At 47.2% G+C, this 22,736-nt stretch overlaps 1 protein-coding gene across 7 annotated transcripts in view; it reads right to left on the bottom strand.

The window, feature by feature from the left end:
- PRRC2C (proline rich coiled-coil 2C) overlaps window positions 1-22,736 on the bottom strand; it is a 265,459-nt gene that overhangs the window by 74,060 nt on the left and 168,663 nt on the right. For all 7 annotated transcript variants that reach the window (XM_063940000.1, XM_063939999.1, XM_063939997.1 and 4 more), the window contains exons 20-23: window positions 18,484-18,569; window positions 18,204-18,389; window positions 4,796-5,047; window positions 4,583-4,675 (exon numbers count right to left, since the gene is read on the bottom strand). In XM_063940000.1, the coding sequence (XP_063796070.1) occupies window positions 4,583-4,675; window positions 4,796-5,047; window positions 18,204-18,389; window positions 18,484-18,569 (617 nt within the window). The remainder of the gene's footprint in view (window positions 1-4,582; window positions 4,676-4,795; window positions 5,048-18,203; window positions 18,390-18,483; window positions 18,570-22,736) is intronic.

Genomic DNA, 22,736 nt, shown 5'->3' on the forward strand with positions numbered 1-22,736 from the left:
ATAAGGGCTTTTATAAGATAAAGCCGCCAATTCAGATACTTTCCTGGCGGAAGCCAGGGCCAGTAACATAGTCACTTTCCATGTGAGATATTTAAAATCCACCTTATTCAATGGTTCAAACCAATGGGATTTGAGGAAATCTAAAACTACATTTAGATCCCACGGTGCCACCGGAGGCACCACAGGAGGCTGTATATGCAGTACTCCTTTAACAAAAGTCTGTACCTCAGGAACTGAGGCCAATTCTTTTTGGAAGAATATTGACAGGGCCGAAATTTGAACCTTAATAGATCTCAATTTGAGACCCATAGACAATCCTGATTGTAGGAAATGTAGGAAACGACCCAGTTGAAATTCCTCCGTCGGAACACTCCGATCCTCGCACCACGCGACATATTTTCGCCAAATGCGGTGATAATGTTTCGCGGTGACTTCCTTCCTTGCCTTAATCAAGGTAGGAATGACTTCTTCTGGAATGCCTTTCCCTTTTAGGATCTGGCGTTCAACCGCCATGCCGTCAAACGCAGCCGCGGTAAGTCTTGAAAGAGACAGGGACCCTGTTGTAGCAGGTCCCTTCTCAGAAGTAGAGGGCACGGGTCGTCCGTGACCAACTCTTGAAGTTCCGGGTACCAAGTCCTTCTTGGCCAATCCGGAGCCACTAGTATTGTTCTTACTCCTCTTCACCGTATAATCTTCAATACCGTTGGTATGAGAGGCAGAGGAGGAAACACATATACTGATTTGTACACCCAAGGTGTTACCAGTGCGTCCACAGCTATTGCCTGTGGATCTCTTGACCTGGCGCAATACTTGTCCAGTTTCTTGTTGAGGCGAGACGCCATCATGTCTACCATTGGTCTTTCCCAACAGTTTATTAGCATGTGGAAGACTTCTGGATGAAGACCCCCCTCTCCCGGGTGAATATCGTGTCTGCTGAGGAAGTCTGCTTCCCAGTTGTCCACGCCCGGGAAGAACACTGCTGACAGTGCTATTACGTGATTCTCCGCCCAGCGAAGAATCTTGGCAGCTTCTGCCATTGCACTCCTGCTTCTTGTGCCGCCCTGTCTGTTTACATGGGCGACCGCCGTGATGTTGTCCGACTGAATCAACACCGGTTTTCCTTGCAGGAGTGGTTCCGCCTGGCTTAGAGCATTTTAGATTGCTCTTAGTACCAGAATGTTTATGTGAAGAGACTTTTCCAGGTTCGTCCATACCCCCTGGAAGTTTCTTCCTTGTGTGACTGCTCCCCAACCTCTCAGGCTGGCGTCCGTGGTCACCAGGATCAAATCCTGTATGCCGAATCTGCGGCCCTCCAATAGATGAGCCTTTTGCAACCACCACAGAAGATATACCCTTGTCCTTGGCGACAGGGTTATTCGCAGGTGCATCTGAGGATGCGACCCTGACCATTTGTCCAACAGATCCCTTTGGAAAATTCTTGCATGGAATCTGCCGAATGGAATTGCTTCGTAAAAAGCCACCATTTTTCCCAGGACTCTTGTGCATTGATGTACAGACACCTTTCCTGGTTTTAGGAGGTTCCTGACAGGTCGGATAACTCCTTGGCTTTTTCCTCGGGAAGAAAAACCTTTTTCTGAACCGTGTCCAGAATCATCCCTAGGAACAGCAGACGTATCGTCGGAAAACAGCTGCGATTCTTGGAATATTTAGAATCCAGTCGTGCCGTCGAAGAACTACTTTAGATAGTGCTCTTCCGACCTCCAACTGTTCTCTGGAACTTGCCCTTTTTAGGTCGTGCAAGTAAGGGATAATTTAGATGCCTTTTTTCTTTGAAGAAACATCTTTTCGGCCATTACCTTGGTAAAAAGGCCCGGGGTGCCGTGGATAATTCAAACGGCATCGTCTGAAACTGATATTGACAGTTCTGTACCACGAACCAGAGGTACCCTTGATGAGAAGGACAAAATTTGGACATGGAGGTAATCCTTGATGTCCAGGGACACCATATAGTCCCCTTTTTTCCGGTTCGCTATCACTGCTCTGAGTGACTTTATCTCGATTTGAACCTTTTATGTAAGTGTTCAAAACATTTTAGATTTAGACTATGTGTCACCAAGCCGTCTGGCTTCAGTACCACAATATAGTGTGGAAAAATAATACCCTTTTCCTTGTCGTAGGAGGGGTACTTTGATTATCACCTGCTGGATATACAGCTTGTGAATTGTTTCCAATGCTGCCTCCCTGTCGGAGGGAGCCGTTGGTAAAGCAGACTTCAGGAACCTGCGAGGAGAAGATGTCTCGACTCTCCAATCTTTACCCCTGGGATAATACTCGTACGATCTAGGGGTCAACTTGCGAGTGATCCCACTGCGCCCTGAGACTCTTGAGACTACCCCCCCACCTTGAGTCCGCTTGCACGGCCCCAGCGTCATGCTGAGGACTTGGCAGACGCGGTGGAGGGCTTCTTTTCCTGGGAAAGGGCTGCCTGCTGCAGTCTACTTCCCTTACCTCTATGTCTGGGCAGATATGACTGGCCTTTTGCCTGCATGCCCTCATGGGAAAGGAAAGATTGAGGCTGAAAAGACGGTGTCTTTTTTAGCTGAGATGTAACTTGGGGTAAAAAAGGTTGGATTTCCCAGCTGTTGCTGTGGTCCCCAGGTCCGATGGACCGACCCCCAAATAACTCCTTCCCTTTATACAGCAATACTTCCATCTGCCGTATGGGATCTGTATCACCTGACCACTGTCGTGTCCCTGACATCTTCTGGGAGATATGGACAACGCACTTATCTTGATGCCAGAGAGCAAATATCCCTCTGTGCATCTCACATACATATATATAGAATGCATCCTATTAAATGCTCTACATGAATAAAATATTTTCAGTCAGGGAATCCGACCAAGCCAACCCAGCACTGCATCTCCAGGCTGATGGCGATCGCTGGTCGCAGTATAACCACCGTATGTGTGTATATACTTTTTAGGATATTTTTCCAGCTTCCTATCAGCTGGCTCCTTGAGGGCGGCCGTATCTGGAGACGGTAACGCCACTTGATAAGCGTGTGAGCGCCTTATCACCCTAAGGGGTGTTTCCCAACGTACCCTAATTTCTGGCGGGAAAGGGTATAACGCCAATATTTGCTATCGGGGTAACCCTACGCATCATCACACACTTCATTTTATTTTATCTGATTCAGGAAAAACTACAGGTAGTTTTTTCACTCCCACATAATACCCTTTCTTGTGGTACTTGTAGTATCAGAAACACGTAACACCTCCTTCATTGCCCTTAACGTGTGGCCCTAATGAGAAATACGTTTGTTTATTCACCGTCGACACTGTATTCAGTGTCCGTGTCTGTGTCTGTGTCGACCGACTGAGGTAAATGGGCGTTTTTAAAACCCCTGACGGTGTTTCTGAGACGCCTGGACCGGTCCTAATAGATTGTCGGCCGTCTCATGTCGTCAACCGACCTTGCAGCGTGTTGACATTCTCACGTAATTCTCTAAATAAGCCATCCATTCCGGTGTCGACTCCCTAGAGAGTGACATCACCATTACAGGCAATTTCTCCGCCTCCTCACCAACATCGTCCTCATACATGTCGACACACACGTACCGACACAGCACACACACCGGGAATGCTCTGACAGAGGACAGGACCCACTAGCCCTTTGGGGAGACAGAGGGAGAGTCTGCCAGCACACACCAAAAACGCTATAATTATATAGGGACAACCTTATATAAGTGTTTCTCCCTTATAGCATCTTTTATATATATACAATATCGCCAAAATCAGTGCCCCCCCTCTCTGTTTTAACCCTGTTTCTGTAGTGCAGTGCAGGGGAGAGCCTGGGAGCCTTCTCTCCAGCTTTTCTGTGAGAGAAAATGGCGCTGTGTGCTGAGGAGATAGGCCCCGCCCCTTTTTCGGCGGGCTCGTCTCCCGCTATTTTTGAAGTTAGGCAGGGGTTAAATATCTCCATATAGCCTCTGTGGGCTATATGTGAGGTATTTTTTGCCTCTAATAAGGTTTTTATTTGCCTCTCAGAGCGCCCCCCCCAGCGCTCTGCACCCTCAGTGACTGTTGTGTGAAGTGTGCTGAGAGGAAAATGGCGCACAGCTGCAGTGCTGTGCGCTACCTTTAGAAGACTGCAGGAGTCTTCAGCCGCCGATTCTGGACCTCTTCTGTCTTCAGCATCTGCAAGGGGGCCGGCGGCGCGGCTCCGGTGACCATCCAGGCTGTACCTGTGATCGTCCCTCTGGAGCTTGATGTCCAGTAGCCAAGAAGCCAATCCATCCTGCACGCAGGTGAGTTGACTCCTTCTCCCCTCAGTCCCTCGCTGCAGTGATCCTGTTGCCAGCAGGAATCACTGTAACATAAAAAACCTAGCTAAACTTTCTCTAAGCAGCTCTTTAGGAGAGCCACCTAGATTGCACCCTTCTCGGCCGGGCACAAAAATCTAACTGGAGTCTGGAGGAGGGTCATAGGGGGAGGAGCCAGTGCACACCACCTGATCTGGTAAAAGCTTTACTTTTTTGTGCCCTGTCTCCTGCGGAGCCGCTATTCCCCATGGTCCTTTCAGGAACCCCAGCATCCACTTAGGACGATAGAGAAAACTTACATTAGGCACCAAAGTAGACTCCAGTTTAGAGCTGCCTGATGACACAGTGCTTGGAAGGGCGTTGGATGGGCTGGTGTAATCTGTTACGGACTCCTTGGAGAAATTAAAAAATACAAAAATATTTTACATTGATTAGACTTACGGTGACGAAACAGAGTCTGCATATACTCAATGGCAGGTGGCAGTTAAAAATTATTTTGCGTTTATTGGTACCTTAGTGCTGACTCCAAACTCAGGTGCAGACACGGACAGCATACTGGTTATTTCCGTAGTCACTTCTGTTATAACTTTATTTTCTTTTGATGGAACCGGTTCTGGTGTCCGAACTGTAGTTGGTATTTGTTTTTCCTGGGCCTCTGGTTCAGACTGCTGCACCTCTTTCACTTTACGGTTCTTCAATGATCGTTCCTTACCAATAGGTCCTGGCTTATATTCCTTACTCTGAATTACATTAAGATCTTGGATCTGGAAAGTACAACAAAACTGTGATATAATCACCACATAAAAACAACCTGTGAAATGGACAACTGAAATAGAATCTACTTGTTGAACAAGGGAAATTGGATTTCAGTACTGAGGTTAATGTCTCAGAATCAATGCTGGATAATGTAACCTGGGGAAATAGACCTAAAGGGGGAACTTTATCAAACCTTGTAGAAAGGACAAGTGAGGCTGTTACTCATAGCAACTAATCATTCTAGCTATCATCTATTTAATACATTCTATAAAATAACTAGGATCTATTTAGTTGATATAGGCAATATCTCTACCTGTACTCTTTAAGTTTGTTTCTCTAGTCAGACAGGAGGTTGTCACAAAAAATAAAAAGATATTCACTGTTCATGAATCTCCCCCTTCTGCCACATAGCCCCAAACTCACTGCAAGGAATGCCTTTCTTTTTTTAACCAAAGTTCCACAAGACAGAATAAGGGAACTAAAACGGAGAGGGGAAAAATACATATACCTTTGCAATATTTTATAAGACTACTTTAGTATAAAGGGTGGGCATACTGCCCCAACTGGTGGGAACTTGGAATTTTTGGACACAAAAGCATTGGACTTCTACAACTGAGTAAACGCACATGCACAATAAAAGCTGCTCAGCTTAGTCTGTTTCACCCAGGAGCCCCTCACTGATCAGGTAGAATGTGCCTTCAAAATGAACAGAAACAGGACTTCCCTCCTTAATGTAATGCTTTTGTTTCTCTTCCATCCAGGCTGGGTGACACTGGACCATGGGATTGCTGATGAGCGTGTAGGAGCTGGCACTAAATAAACCCACACACGGTTTGCATACTTCATGGTTTTTTCTTCCTCCATTCTTATCAGGGGCAGAGGCTGGAACCCAGTTACGGTGCAGATTTGGCTTGGGTGTTATATTTTTACTGACATTTGGACTTTCTTCCAGAAGTTAGGAGCCTTTTTTGCAAGGCGAGTTGTGAGTCCAACCACCTTTTGCCACCAGTAGAGCCGTGGAGTCTTATCTCTGCTCTCAAGACGGCACCCTTAGCGCTGTTGGACTCAGTGGTACTTCAGATTGTCACTTGGACGTTTGTTTTCCTTATGGCCATTGCCTCAGCTCGGTGTGTTTCAGAGTTTGGTGCTTTGTCTTGCAAGATGCATTTTTCATGTGGTTAAGGTGGATTTGCGCACGGTTCCTTCCGTTCAGCATGGGATTGTTTTAGCTTTCCATGTCAACCAGGAACTTACGGTTTTCTTTTTCTTCTTCCCAGACTTCTTGGGCCTGGGAAAGTCTGGCTCTGCTGCATGTGGTCCGAGCACTGGGGTGGAACTTGGACAGGTCTTCCTGTGTCGCACGGACTCTTTACTGCACTTAACAAGCTGCACTTTGCATGGTGGATCAGTTCTGACTTATTCTGGTGCGTGGCGACTGGCAGCGACCAAGGTGTCGGCGCGTTCCCACATAGTGGTTGCGACTTCCTGGGCGGCGCGGCTTCTGCGGACCAGCTGTTATGGACAGATTACTTGGTTCTCTGTCCTTGCATTCGCTCGTTTTTATCCGTTTTAGGTGTTTGCTCCGGTTACGCCCACTGTGGGCGTCCAGCTCTCTGGTCAGGCTGCCTGAGTGTTTCCTCCCCTGGACGTGGCTGTTGAATGTCCCATGGTCCAGTGTCACCCAGCCTGGATTAAAGAGAAAAAGGGATTTTTGGTACTTACAGTTGAAACCTTTTCTCTGAATCTGGCTGGAGGACACTGCGTATCCCTCCTCCACGCTCAGTTGTGCAGTGTTTTGCCTTGACCATCATTTGCCTATGTTCTGTTTTTATTATGGCTCCAAATGTTTCACTGGGTCGATGCTTCTCCTTGTCTGGCTTATTTCAACTTATACTGGCATTGTGGTGATTGCATGGGGAGGAGCTAACGTTTAAAGGAATATTTTACTTTAAGTGCCAGCTCACACGCCCATCAGCATCATCTAGCAATCGCTTGCTCAAATGCATGTTTAATATCGTATAGTGACATTGCACATCTTATTTTTATATCAAAGTATTCACCCCTTTATTCGTAATTTGATGATTGTGTTTTAATATTACTTTCTCTTACAGATTATACACAAAGAGCTGTCACAACGGATATAAATTCAATATACAAAATTTCCAAAAACGGAAAAGAGAGAGGGTCCGTATTAGTGCACAGAGATACCTTATGAGAACAAGACTAATATAACACAAAAAAACATAACTTATTATAACAAATAAAATATTAAAAATGTAAAGTTATAAAAAAAAAATAATGGATTTTGGTTATCTGCCGGTAAATTCTTTTCTCGTAGTCCATAAGGAATACTGGGGTCAGTTAGTACAATAGGGTATAGATGGGGTCCAAAGGAGCTGATGCACTTTAAACTTCTTCAACTGGGTGTGCTGGCTCCTCCCCTCTATGCCCCCTCCTACAGCCTGTCTAGGTAAAACTGTGCCCGAAGGAGAATGGACATACTTGAGAGAAGGAACATAACGAGTGGTGAGATTCACACACCAGCACACCACAACATAAACCGACCAGCAACTACTGGTAACAAAACAGCAACAGCTGAACAGGTAAACTTTCACAGAAGAAAAACCTGCAGAAAAGTCAACGCACTGAGACGGGAGCCCAGCATCCCTTATGGATTTACCGGCAGGTAACCAAAATCCTATTTTCTTTAGCATCCATAAGGAATACTGGGGTCCCAAAGCTTCCAGAATGGGTGGGAATGTGCGGACACGTCTGCAGCACCACCTGCCCAAACTAGGTATCCTCTTTGGCCAGGGTATCAAACCTGTAAAACTTCACAAAGGTGTTCTTCCCCAGGTAGCAGCTCAGCACAGTTGCAAGTTCAAGACTCCACAAACAGTCACCCAGGAAGACCCCACCGATCTTGTAGAGTGGGCCTTCAGAGACTGAGGAACAGTTAAGGCTGCAGACACATAGGCCTGTTGGATAGTAAGCCTAAGCCAGCGAGCAATGGACTGCTTAGAAGCAGGGCAACCCTTTTTCTGCGCATCAGAGCACAAACAGCGAATCTGTCTTTCTGATCCGAGCCGTCCTCCTGACATAGATCTTCAAGGCTCGCACAGCATCCAATGACTCCGGAGGAGCAGAAGAGCCAGAACAAGACGGGACCACAATAGGTCGGTTCAAGTGGAATGCAGAGACAACTTTAGTCAGGAACTGCTGCCTAGTCCCCAGCTCTGCTCTGTCTTCGTAAAAGACCAAGTATGGACTTTTTCACGATAAGGCCCCCAATTCTGAGAAACGCCTAGCAGAAGCCAGGGCCGGCAACATTACAGTCTTCCATGTAAGGTACTTGTCTTCTACCGCCATCAAAGGTTCAAACCAGGAGGACTGTAGAAACTCCAAGACCACATTCAAATCCCAGGGTGCCGTTGGCAGCACAAAGGGAGGTTGTATGTGAAGTACTCCTTGCAAGAAAGTCTGAACTTCTGGCAACATTGCCAACTTCTTATGGAAGAAAATAGAGAGGGCCGAAATCTGGATCTTGAGGGAGCCCGGACACAGGCCCATATCCACTCCAGCCTGTAGCAAACGCAATAAGCGTCTTAAAGTTTAAATCTGCAGAAGGATACATGCGCTCCTCGCACCAAGAGGCATATCTCCTACAGATATGATGGCAATGCTTTGACGTTACAGGCTTTCTGGCCTGAACCATGGTTGCAATAACCTTTTTGGAAAGGCATTTGTGAGCTAGGATGTTCCGCTCAACCACCATGCCGTCAAACAAAGCCGCCGTAAGTCCGGGTAGACGATTGGTCCTTGTTGAGGAAGATCTCTTCTCAGTGGCAGAGGCCAAGTGTCTTTGACGGACATGTCCAGAAGATCCGCGTACCACGCCCTCCAAGGCCAGTCTGGGGCAATTAGAATTGCCTGGACTCTTTGATGCCCGATTCTCTGTAGCACCCTTGGGAAAGATGGAATCGGCGGAAACAGGTAGACTAACCGATAAGGCCACGGCGTCATCAGTGCATCCACTTCTATCGCCTGAGGGTTCTTGGACAATACCGGCGAAGCATCTTGTTGAGCAGAGAAGCCATCTGGTCGATCTGCGGGCAGCCCCACAGGTCGGTGATCTGCCGAAACACCTGTGGGAGGAGGCCCCACTCTCCCGGGTGAAGGTCGTGACGACTCAGAAAGTCCGCTTCCCAGTTGTCCATCCCCGGAATAAAGATGGCCGACATTGCTCTTGCATTTCTTTCAGCCCAGAGGAGTATCCTTGACACTTCTCGCATGCAGGCTCTGCTCTTTGTTCCTCCCTGTCGACTGATGTATGCCACTGCCGTGGCGTTGTCCGACTGAACTTGAATCGCCCGTTCCCGAAGCAGAGCGTTGTCGAATGTTGATCGGAAGTAGGGCTTCGTGGAAAGACCACCTGCCCTGGAACTAAGCCCCTTGGGTGACAGCTCCCAATCCCTGCAGACTCGCGTCCGTTGTGAGGAGGATCCAATCCTGAATCCCGAAACTTCGACCTTCCAGCAGGTCTGACGACTGTAGCCACCACAGGAGGGAAACCCTGGCCTGAGGTGAGAAGCGTATGATCCGATGCATCTGAAGATGTGATGCGGACCACTTGCTCAGGAAATCCAATTGAAATGTTCTGGCATGGAACCTTCTGTATTGGATCGCCTCGTAAGAGGCTACCATCTTTCCCAACAACCGCATGCAAAGATGGATGGATATCAGATTCGGCCTTAGAACCGCTCGGAATATCTCCTGGAGCGTCCTTGCCTTGTCCTCTGGGAGGAATACCTTCTGAGCCAGTGTATTCAGAAACATTCCCAGGAACAGGAGCCGCTGAATTGGCTCCAGGTGAGATTTCTGTAAATTTAGATTCAAGCCATGATGTGACAGAAGCTGAAAAGTGCGGTTGATATTGAGCAATAGAAGGCTCCCTGGATCTCGCCTTTATCAAGAGATTGTCCAGGTACAGGACGAAGTTGACCCCCTGGACTTGGAGCTGGAACATCATTTCCGCCATCACCTTCGTGAAGACCCTCGGAGCTGTGGACAGGCAGAAGGCCAGAGCCTGGAACTGGTAGTGGCCGTTCAACAGGGCAAACCGCAGGTAAGCCTGGTGGGGCAGCCAAATCGGGATATGGAGATAAGCATCTGAGATAGTGACACTTTTGCTTTCTGATGGTTTAATGTGCACAAACTTTGTTTAATGCTCAGAATCAAAAATACTGTATAAAATTACCTTTAGGCTAAACAAAAACATATTGTGTTCAGATTTGGGTCACATATCCAAGATATCTTAAAATGTATGCAAATATTCCAAAATATGGAAAAATCCGGTATCTTCTGGACTTCCAACACTTCGGATATGGGAGACTCAACCTGTATACCAATTCACCTTTGGGCAAAACTGGAGAACTGTATTTTAGGTGTTTCATATAATCATACTAATGTAAATTAATTAGGCTGAAAATGTCAAGCCTCGTTAATCCCAGGTACAGAATGGCAGAAATGGCCCATAATACAATTGCCTCAGATTCTACTTATATTTGACAGACATAATATATGGCACTTAACTCTGTAACGTAAATATATAATAAAGTGGAGTATACCGCTTTATTTAATCAGAAAAACTCTCTCTTTTAACTAGAGAAGACTGCAGATGCATTGTAATAAACATTGCGCCACCTTGTGGAGGCCTCAAACGTATGGCTTAACAACCTGATATATGCTAAAGTCAGGCTTTTGGGCGCCCCAGACTGCAGTTTTGGCAGCACGCCCAACACATTGCACAGGTTTAGCTACTTCTAAATCCAGTGCATTTGGGTACAACAAGCACTAGAAGGAATGAGCACTTGCACCTATCTGCAGAACCACTGACTATTGCTGGTCAGGCACCCATTACTTACGTTTGCCCATAAACAGTTGAGTGCACTGACAATTCATAATTGTCCAGCATCAGAAAGATGTGCACGTTGTGGACTTGTCAATGGGATTCTACATTTGACTTTTTTTTTTTGTGTTCCAACATGTAGCTTTAACTTACCCAAGTATACATTCAAATGTGTTATTGTAGTTACAATATGATCTTTGTGACTAAACATATCAGGTTGTTAAGCCATACAAAAAGAACAAACGGCTGCGCTGAATATCAGGAACGAAACATAATGTACAGAGAGCCAACGTAAAAAATAACAATGTTTATTAATAAAACATATAAAAAGATTAATTATCAAATAACCGGTGAATAAATAAGAATTTACTTACCGATAATTCTATTTCTCGGAGTCCGTAGTGGATGCTGGGGTTCCTGAAAGGACCATGGGGAATAGCGGCTCCGCAGGAGACAGGGCACAAAAAGTAAAGCTTTAGGATCAGGTGGTGTGCACTGGCTCCTCCCCCTATGACCCTCCTCCAAGCCTCAGTTAGGTACTGTGCCCGGACGAGCGTACACAATAAGGAAGGATTTATGAATCCCGGGTAAGACTCATACCAGCCACACCAATCACACTGTACAACCTGTGATCTGAACCCAGTTAACAGTATGATAACAGCGGAGCCTCTGAAAGGATGGCTCACAACAATAATAACCCGATTTTTGTAACTATGTACAAGTAATGCAGATACTCCGCACTTGGGATGGGCGCCCAGCATCCACTACGGACTCCGAAAAATAGAATTATCGGTAAGTAAATTCTTATTTTCTCTATCGTCCTAGTGGATGCTGGGGTTCCTGAAAGGACCATGGGGATTATACCAAAGCTCCCAAACGGGCGGGAGAGTGCGGATGACTCTGCAGCACCGAATGAGAGAACTCCAGGTCCTCCTTAGCCAGGGTATCAAATTTGTAGGATTTTACAAACGTGTTTGCCCCTGACTAAATAGCCGCTCGGCAAAGTTGTAAAGCCGAGACCCCTCGGGCAGCCGCCCAAGATGAGCCCACCTTCCTTGTGGAATGGGCATTTACATATTTTGGCTGTGGCAGGCCTGCCACAGAATGTGCAAGCTGAATTGTATTACACATCCAACTAGCAAAAGTCTGCTTAAAAGCAAGAGCACCCAGTTTGTTGGGTGCATACAGGATAACAGCAAGTCAGTTTTCCTGACTCCAGCCGTCCTGGAACCTATATTTTCAGGGCCCTGACCACATCTAGCAACTTGGAGTCCTCCAAGTCCCTACTAGGCGCAAGACACCACAATAAGCTGGTTCAGGTGAAACACTGACACCACCTTAGGGAGAGAACTGGGGACGAGTCCGCAGCTCTGCCCTGTCCGAATGGACAAACAGATATGGGCTTTTTTGAGAAAAAAAACACCAATTTGACACTCGCCTGGTCCAGGCCAGGTCCAAGAGCATGTTCACTTTTCATGTGAGATGCTTCAAATCCACAGATTTGACTGGTTTTAAACCAATGTGTTTTGAGGAATCCCAGAACTACGTTGAGATCCCACAGTGCCACTGGAGGCACAAAAGGGGGTTGTATATGCAATACTCCCTTGACAAACTTCTGGACTTCAGGAACTGAAGCCAATTCTTTCTGGAAGAAAAATCGACAGGGCCGAAATTTGAACCTTAATGGACCCCAATTTGAGGCCCATAGACACTCCTGTTTGCAAGAAATGCAGGAATCGACCGAGTTGAAATTTCTTCGTGGGGCCTTCCTGGCCTCACACCACGCAACATATTTTCGCCACATGTGGTGATAATGTTGTGCGGTCACCTCCTTTCTGGCTTTGACCAGGGTAGGAATGACCTCTTCCTGAATGCCTTTTCCCTTAGGATCCGGCGTTCCACCGCCATGCCGTCAAACGCAGCTGCGGTAAGTCTTGGAACAGACATGGTACTTGCTGAAACAAGTCCCTTCTTAGCGGCAGAGGCCATAAGTCCTCTGTGAGCATCTCTTGAAGTTCCGGGTACCAAGTCCTTCTTGGCCAATCCGGAGCCATGAGTATAGTTCTTACTCCTCTACGTCTTATAATTCTCAGTACCTTAGGTATGAAAAGCAGAGGATGGAACACATACACCGACTGGTACACCCACGGTGTTACCAGAACGTCCACAGCTATTGCCTGAGGGTCTCTTAACCTGGCGCAATACCTGTCCCGTTTTTTGTTCAGACGGGACGCCATCATGTCCACCTTTGGTAATTCCCAACGGTTTACAATTATGTGGAAAACTTCCCCATGAAGTTCCCACTCTGCCGGGTGGAGGTCGTGCCTACTGAGGAAGTCTGCTTCCCAGTTTCCATTCCCGGAATGAAACACTGCTGACAGTGCTATCACATGATTTTCCGCCCAGCGAAAAGTCCTTGCAGTTTTTGCCACTGCCCTCCTGCTTCTTGTGCCGCCCTGTCTATTTACGTGGGCGACTGCCGTGATGTTTTATCCCACTGGATCAATACCGGCTGACCTTGAAGCAGAGGTCTTGCTAAGCTTAGAGCATTATAAATTTACCCTTAGCTATATTTATGTGGAGAAAAATCTCCAGACTTGATCACACTCCCTGGAAATTTTTTCCTTGTGTGACTGCTCCCCAGCCTCTCGTGCTGGCCTCCGTGGTCACCAACATCCAAAACTGAATGCCGAATCTGCGGCCCTCTAGAAGATGAGCACTCTGTAACCACCACAGGAGAGACACCCTTGTCCTTGGATATAGGGTTATCCGCTGATGCATCTGAAGATGCGATCCGGACCATTTGTCCAGCAGATCCCACTGAAAAGTTCTTGCATGAAATCTGCCAACTGGAATTGCTTCGAAGGAAGTCACCATTTTTTTACCATGGCCCTTGTGCAATGATGCACTGATTTTAGGAGGTTCCTGACTAGCTCGGATAACTCCCTGGCTTTCTCTTCCGGGAGAAACACCTTTTTCTGGACTGTGTCCAGAATCATCCCTAAGCACAGGAGACTTGTTGTCGGGATCAGCTGCGATTTTGGAATATTTAGAATCCACCCCTGCTGTTGTAACAGTATCCGAGATAGTGCTACTCCGACCTCCAACTGTTCCCTGGACTTTGCCCTTATCAGGAGATCGTCCAAGTAAGGGATAATTAAGACGCCTTTTCTTCGAAGAAGAACCATCATTTCGGCCATTACCTTGGTAAAGACCCGGGGTGCCGTAGACAATCCAAACGGCAGCGTCTGAAACTGATAGTGACAGTTCTGTACCACGAACCTGAGGTACCCTTAGTGATAAGGGCAAATTTGGGACATGGAGGTAAGCATCCCTGATGTCTCGGGACACCAGATAGTCCCCTTCTTCCCGGTTCGTTATCACTGCTCTGAGTGACTCCATCTTGATTTGAACCTTTGTAAGTGTTCAAATTTTTTTAGATTTAGAATAGGTCTCACCTAGCCTTCTGGCTTCAGTACCACAATATAGTGTGGAATAATACCCCTTTTCTTGTTGTAGGAGGGGTAATTTAATTATCACCTGCTGGGAATACAGCTCGTGAATTTTTTCCCATACTGCCTCCTTGTCGGAGGGAGACCTTGGTAAAGCAGACTTCAGGAGCCTGCGCAGGGGAAACGTCTCGACATTCCAAACTGTACCCCTGGGATACTACTTGTAGGATCCAGGGGTCCTGTACGGTCTCAGCGTCATGCTGAGAGCTTGTCAGAAGCGGTGGAACGCTTCTGTTCCTGGGAATGGGCTGCCTGCTGCAGTCTTCTTCCCTTTCCTCTATCCCTGGGCAGATATGACTCTTATAGGGACGAAAGGACTGAAGCTGAAAAGACGGTGTCTTTTTCTGCAGAGATGTGACTTAGGGTAAAAACGGTGGATTTTCCAGCAGTTGCCGTGGCCACCAGGTCCGATGGACCGACCCCAAATAACTCCTCTTCCTTTATACGGCAATACACCTTTGTGCCGTTTGGAATCTGCATCACCTGACCACTGTCGTGTCCATAAACATCTTCTGGCAGATATGGACATCGCACTTACTCTTGATGCCAGAGTGCAAATATCCCTCTGTGCATCTCGCATATATAGAAATACATCCTTTAAATGCTCTATAGTCAATAAAATACTGTCCCTGTCAAGGGTATCAATATTTTTAGTCAGGGAATCCGACCAAGCCCCCCAGCTCTGCACATCCAGGCTGAGGCGATCGCTGGTCGCAGTATAACACCAGTATGTGTGTATATACTTTTTATGATATTTTTCCAGCCTCCTGTCAGCTGGCTCCTTGAGGACGGCTCTATCTATAGACGGTACCGCCACTTGTTCTGAAAAGCGTGTGAGCGCCTTATCCACCCTAAGGGGTGTTTCCCAACGCGCCCTAACTTCTGGCAGGAAAGGGTATACCGCCCATATTTTCTATCGGGGGGAACCCACGCATCATCACACACTTCATTTAATTTATCTGATTCAGGAAAAACTACGGTAGTTTTTTCACATCCCACATAATACCCTCTTTTGTGGTACTTGTAGTATCAGAAATATGTAACACCTCCTTCATTGCCCTTAACGTGTGGCCCTAATAAGGAATACGTTTGTTTATTCACCGTCGACACTGGATTCAGTGTCCCTGTCTGTGTCGACCGACTAAAGTAAACGGGCGTTTTAAAACCCCTGACGGTGTTTTTGAGACGTCTGGACCGGTACTAATTGTTTGTCGGCCGTCTCATGTCGTCAACCGACCTTGGCGCGTGTTGACATTATCACGTAATTCCCTAAATAAGCCATCCATTCCGGTGTCGACTCCCTAGAGAGTGACATCACCATTACAGGCAATTGCTCCGCCTCCTCACCAACATCGTCCTCATACATGTCGACACACACGTACCGACACACAGCACACACACAGGGAATGCTCTGATAGAGGACAGGACCTACTAGCCCTTTGGAGAGACAGAGGGAGAGTTTGCCAGCACACACCAAAAACGCTATAATTATATAGGGACAACCTTATATAAGTGTTTTCCCTTATAGCATCTTTTTTATATATTTCTAACGCCAAATTAGTGCCCCCCCTCTCTGTTTTAACCCTGTTTCTGTAGTGCAGTGCAGGGGAGAGCCTGGGAGCCTTCCCTCCAGCCTTTCTGTGAGGGAAAATGGCGCTGTGTGCTGAGGAGATAGGCCCCGCCCCTTTTTCGGCGGCCTCGTCTCCCGCTCTTAACGGATTCTGGCAGGGGTTAAATATCTCCATATAGCCCCCGGAGGCTATATGTGAGGTATTTTTAGCCAAAAAAGGTTTTCATTTGCCTCCCAGGGCGCCCCCCTCCCAGCGCCCTGCACCCTCAGTGACTGCCGTGTGAAGTGTGCTGAGAGGAAAATGGCGCACAGCTGCAGTGCTGTGCGCTACCTTAAGAAGACTGAGGAGTCTTCTGCCGCCGATTCTGGACCTCTTCTCGTTTCAGCATCTGCAAGGGGGCCGGCGGCGAGGCTCCGGTGACCATCCAGGCTGTACCTGTGATCGTCCCTCTGGAGCTAATGTCCAGTAGCCAAGAAGCCAATCCATCCTGCACGCAGGTGAGTTCACTTCTTCTCCCCTAAGTCCCTCGTTGCAGTGATCCTGTTGCCAGCAGGACTCACTGTAAAATAAAAAACCTAAGCTAAACTTTTCTAAGCAGCTCTTTAGGAGAGCCACCTAGATTGCACCCTTCTCGGCCGGGCACAAAAATCTAACTGAGGCTTGGAGGAGGGTCATAGGGGGAGGAGCCAGTGCACACCACCTGATCCTAAAGCTTTACTTTTTGTGCCCTGTCTCCTGCGGAGCCGCTATTCCCCATGGTCCTTTCAGGAACCCCAGCATCCACTAGGACGATAGAGAAATATATATAAATATATATAAGAACAATCACTAGACGTGAACTAGTGGTATATATCCAATAAGCTGAGTTATTACAATGTACCACTAGTTCACGTCTAGTGATTGTTCTTATATATATTTATATATATTATTCACCGGTTATTTGATAATTAATCTTTTTATATGTTTTATTAATAAACATTGTTATTTTTTACGTTGGCTCTCTGTACATTATGTTTCGTTCCTGATATTCAGCGCAGCCGTTTGTTCTTTTTCTATGCTATCACCACAATACTACACATAGTATTCCGGCAAGCGCAAACTATCGGGAACATAAAATTGTGATTATTTAATTCTATGAAACACGTATTGGTTTTCACTTTTTATTTTGATGATTAGGCGCTCGTTTGTTGCAGTTTTTTGTTTTGTTAAGCCATACGTTTGAGGCCTCCACAAGTGGCTGACTTTAGCATATTTCTGCACGCCACCCCAGAATTGTGCAGGCAAAAATAATGGGCACCTTGTGCCCATTGGCATAACGATTGCAAAGTACCCTTATGTGAGCCCAAACAATTATTGACAATATTGGGAGGAATCCAATTAGCCGTGAGCAGCTGTGGCTGTATGCTGCACTTATGGTACCGCTGGACTTGCGGATATTGGTTCGCTGTGAGCACTAGAAAGGGCGAGTTTGGGTGCCGTTGCAGGTGTTTACACGCAGGCGCAAAGACAACTTGCCCCTCCTGCAAGCTGTTCTCGGCTAAATAGGATTCCCCCCCGACTCTTCTGTAAAAATAATTACCGTATATACTCGAGTAAAAGCCGGACTTTTTCAGCACTTTTTTTGTGTGCTGAAAAAGCTTCCTCGGCTTATACTCGAGTCAGTGTGAAGGAGGGACACGGAGGGCACAGCGCGCCCCTCTCCTGTGTCCTTCCTGCGTCCGGTCTATTAAATGAAGTACCCGTTCGTGAGCTCTGATTGGCTCATGAACCGGCACTTCATTTAACAGACCCGCCGCGGCCGCCGGAGAAGCAGGAGGGACACAGGAGAGGCGCGCGCTGTGCCCTCCGTGTCCCTCCATCACAAAACAGCGCGGGAGCGGCGGAGGATAAGTTATATCTGGCACTGGGGGAGCATATTTGGCACTTGGGGGTGGGGGCATATGTGGCACTGTGGGGGCATATGTGGCAGTATGAGGGCTGTGTGCGGCTAGAACTGCATTTCCCACCCTAGGCTTATACTCGAGTCAATAAGTTTTCCCAGGTTTTTGTGGTAAAATTAGGTGCCTCTGCTTATATTCGGGTCGACTTATACTCGAGTATATACGGGTAGTTTGGTTACATTGTAGAGTCCTACTATTGCTTAGGCCAAAGGTCAATGAACTACTAAGATTACCTTTTGAGTCTTAATTGGGCCAGCTCGGGGCTGCTTTTGTCTCTGCTCTTTTGGTTCAGGAAGGGACTCTGATGTCTTCTCAGGGAGAGGAGAACCTTCATTGTCACTGCTGCTGGATGCTGGGGCCCCAAACTGTATGGTTTCTCTCGTCAAGTCTACAGCACCCTCTTGACCATTTTTAGCCATCTAAAGCAGAAAGATGTTCTTTAATGGCAGCAAAGTATTATTTTCTATGTACAATATACCCAAGGAACATTGCATGGAAAGCACTGGTCATTACCTCTGAATTGGCTGATGGCACAAAACCTGTAAGAGGCTTATTCCAGGCACTTGAAGATGGCGGTTGTGGAGGATTTATAGGACCCACTGAAACAAAATAAAGACATGCGCTATAAATAAAGGTAACTGACAGATGACATTCAACCAGAGACCTATAAACTGCACTTAAAGTGTGTACACACGGTGAGATAAATCCTTTGACTTTTGACTATAGTCAAAATCGGAAAGAAAGTTAGTGCAAATCAGAAGGTGTTATGCTTGGGCTCTTCTGGAGTTCAAGGGAAATCGCAGAGTCAAAATTGGGCATTGCAAGGATCTCATCGTGTGTATGCACCTTTAGGGCAGGATTAAAATCTTCTGTCCCCTCCTCCCGCTCCCATCGCGCCCGCTGGCAGTATTCAGATGTTGCTGCCGATGGGTGCGATATCAGCATTTCAGCTCACCACCCCCAGGGGTGGTGAGCTGAAATGTGCGAAAAGTGACCCGTTTGGACGCAAACGGAACTTTTCACGATCGCGCTTATGTTTTTAGTCTGGTTTAGATGCTTTACGCGGCTAAACCAGTCTCTTATAGGCGCGATCACGGGGGTCATTAGAATATCGCCCCGAGATCTCTCGTCACTTTAGATGGGAGATCGGGGGTAATAAAACATTTGAATCCCGCCCTTAGACTTAAAGAGTGTGAACTGAGCGGCTAAACTGGCAATAAAAAAATAAGAATTTACTTACCGATAATTCTATTTCTCGGAGTCCGTAGTGGATGCTGGGGTTCCTGAAAGGACCATGGGGAATAGCGGCTCCGCAGGAGACGGGGCACAAAAGTAAAGCTTTCCGATCAGGTGGTGTGCACTGGCTCCTCCCCCTATGACCCTCCTCCAAGCCAGTTAGGTACTGTGCCCGGACGAGCGTACACAATAAGGGAGGAATTTTGAATCCCGGGTAAGACTCATACCAGCCACACCAATCACACCGTACAACTTGTGATCTAAACCCAGTTAACAGTATGATAACAGCGGAGCCTCTGAAAAGATGGCTCACAACAATAATAACCCGATTTTTGTAACTATGTACAAGTATTGCAGATAATCCGCACTTGGGATGGGCGCCCAGCATCCACTACGGACTCCGAGAAATAGAATTATCGGTAAGTAAATTCTTATTTTCTCTATCGTCCTAGTGGATGCTGGGGTTCCTGAAAGGACCATGGGGATTATACCAAAGCTCCCAAACGGGCGGGAGAGTGCGGATGACTCTGCAGCACCGAATGAGAGAACTCCAGGTCCTCCTTAGCCAGGGTATCAAATTTGTAGAATTTAGCAAACGTGTTTGCCCCTGACCAAGTAGCTGCTCGGCAAAGTTGTAAAGCCGAGACCCCTCGGGCAGCCGCCCAAGATGAGCCCACCTTCCTTGTGGAATGGGCATTTACATATTTTGGCTGTGGCAGGCCTGCCACAGAATGTGCAAGCTGAATTGTATTACACATCCAACTAGCAATAGTCTGCTTAGAAGCAAGAGCACCCAGTTTGTTGGGTGCATACAGGATAACAGCAAGTCAGTTTTCCTGACTCCAGCCGTCCTGGAACATATTTTCAGGGCCCTGACAACATCTAGCAACTTGGAGTCCTCCAAGTCCCTAGTAGGTGCAAGGCACCACAATAAGCTGGTACAGGTAAAACACTGACACCACCTTAGGGAGAGAACTGGGGACGAGTCCGCAGCTCTGCCCTGTCCGAATGGACAAACAGATATGGCCTTTTTTTGAGAAAAAAACACCAATTTGACACTCGCCTGGTCCAGGCCAGGGCCAAGAGCATGGTCACTTTTCCTGTGAGATGCTTCAAATCCACAGATTTGACTGGTTTTAAACCAATGTGATTTGAGGAATCCCAGAACTACGTTGAGATCCCACAGTGCCACTGGAGGCACAAAAGGGGGTTGTATATGCAATACTCCCTTGACAACTTCTGGACTTCAGGAACTGAAGCCAATTCTTTCTGGAAGAAAATCGACAGGGCCGAAATTTGAACCTTAATGGACCCCAATTTGAGGCCCATAGACACTCCTGTTTGCAGGAAATGCAGGAAACGACCGAGTTGAAATTTCTTTGTGGGGCCTTCCTGGCCTCACACCACGCAACATATTTTCGCCACATGTGGTGATAATGTTGTGCGGTCACCTCCTTTCTGGCTTTGACCAGGGTAGGAATGACCTCTTCCGGAATGCCTTTTTCCCTTAGGATCCGGCTTTCCACCGCCATGCCGACAAACGCAGCTGCGGTAAGTCTTGGAACAGACATGGTACTTGCTGAAGCAAGTTCCTTCTTAGCGGCAGAGGCCATAAGACCTCTGTAAGCATCTCTTGAAGTTCCGGGTACCAAGTCCTTCTTGGCCAATCCGGAGCCATGAGTATAGTTCTTACTCCTCTACGTCTTATAATTCTCAGCACCTTAGGTATGAGAAGCAGAGGAGGGAACACATACACCGACTGGTACACCCACGGTGTTACCAGAACGTCCACAGCTATTACCTGAGGGTCTCTTGACCTGGCGCAATACCTGTCCCGTTTTTTGTTCAGACGGGACGCCATCATGTCCACCTTTGGTATTTCCCAACGGTTTACAATCATGTGGAAAAAACTTCCCGATGAAGTTTCCACTCTCCCGGGTGGAGGTCGTGCCTGCTGAGGAAGTCTGCTTCCCAGTTTCCATTCCCGGGATGAAACACTGCTGACAGTGCTATCACATGATTTTCCGCCCAGCGAAAAGTCCTTGCAGTTTTTGCCATTGCCCTCCTGCTTCTTGTGTCGCCCTGTCTGTTTACGTGGGCGACTGCCGTGATGTTTTTCCCACTGGATAAATACCGGCTGACCCTGAAGCAGAGGTCTTGCTAAGCTTAGAGCATTATAAATTTACCCTTAGCTCCAGTATATTTATGTGGAGAAAAGTCTCCAGACTTGATCACACTCCCTGGAAATTTTTTCCCTGTGTGACTGCTCCCCAGCCTCTCGGGCTGGGCTCCGTGGTCACCAGCATCCAATCCTGAATGCCGAATCTGCGGCCCTCTAGAAGATGAGCACTCTATAACCACCACAGGAGAGACACCCTTGTCCTTGGATATAGGGTTATCCGCTGATGCATCTGAAGATGCGATCCGGGCCATTTGTCCAGCAGATCCCACTGAAAAGTTCTTGCGTGAAATCTGCCGAATGGAATTGCTTCGTAGGAAGCCACCATTTTTACCAGGACCCTTGTGCAATGATGCACTGTTTTTAGGAGGATCCTGACTAACTCGGATAACTCCCTGGCTTTCTCTTCCGGGAGAAACACCTTTTTCTGGACTGTGTCCAGAATCATCCCTAGGCACAGCAGGATCAGCTGCGATTTTGGAATATTTAGAATCCACCCGTGCTGTTGTAGCAGTATCCGAGATAGTGCTACTCCGACCTCCAACTGTTCCCTGGACTATGCCCTTATCAGGAAATCGTCCAAGTAAGGGATACTTAAGACGCCTTTTCTTCGAAGAAGAATCATCATTTCGGCCATTACCTTGGTAAAGACCCGGGGTGCCGTGGACAATCCAAACGGCAGCGTCTGAAACTGACAGTGACAGTTCTGCACCACGAACCTGAGGTACCCTTAGTGAGAAGGGCAAATTTGGGACATAGAGGTAAACATCCCTGATGTCCCGGGACACTATATAGTCCTCTTCTTCCTGGTTCGTTATCACTGCTCTGAGTGACTCCATCTTGATTTGAACCTTTGTAAGTGTTCAAAAAATTTTTTAGAATAAGTCTCACCTAGCCTTCTGGCTTCAGTACCACAATATAGTGTGGAATAATACCCCTTTTCTTGTAGTAGGAGGGGTAATTTAGTTATCACCTGCTGGGAATACAGCTTGTGAATTTTTTTCCATACTGCCTCCTTGTCGGAGGGAGACCTTGGTAAAGCAGACTTCAGGAGCCTGCGAAGGGGAAACGTCTCGACCTTCCAATCTGTACCCCTGGGATACTACTTGTAGGATCCAGGGGTCCTGTACGGTCTCAGCGCCATGCTGAGAACTTGTCAGAAGCGGTGGAACGCTTCTGTTCCTGGGAATGGGCTGCCTGCTGCAGTCTTCTTCCCTTTCCTCTATCCCTGGGCAGATATGATCTTATAGGGACGAGAGGACTGAGGCTGAAAAGACGGTGTCTTTTTCTGCAGAGATGTGACTTAGGGTAAAAAACGGTGGATTTTCCAGCAGTTGCCGTGGCCACCAGG

Source organism: Pseudophryne corroboree, chromosome 9, assembly GCF_028390025.1.
Source record: "Pseudophryne corroboree isolate aPseCor3 chromosome 9, aPseCor3.hap2, whole genome shotgun sequence".
Classification (NCBI taxonomy): Eukaryota; Metazoa; Chordata; class Amphibia; order Anura; family Myobatrachidae; genus Pseudophryne; species Pseudophryne corroboree.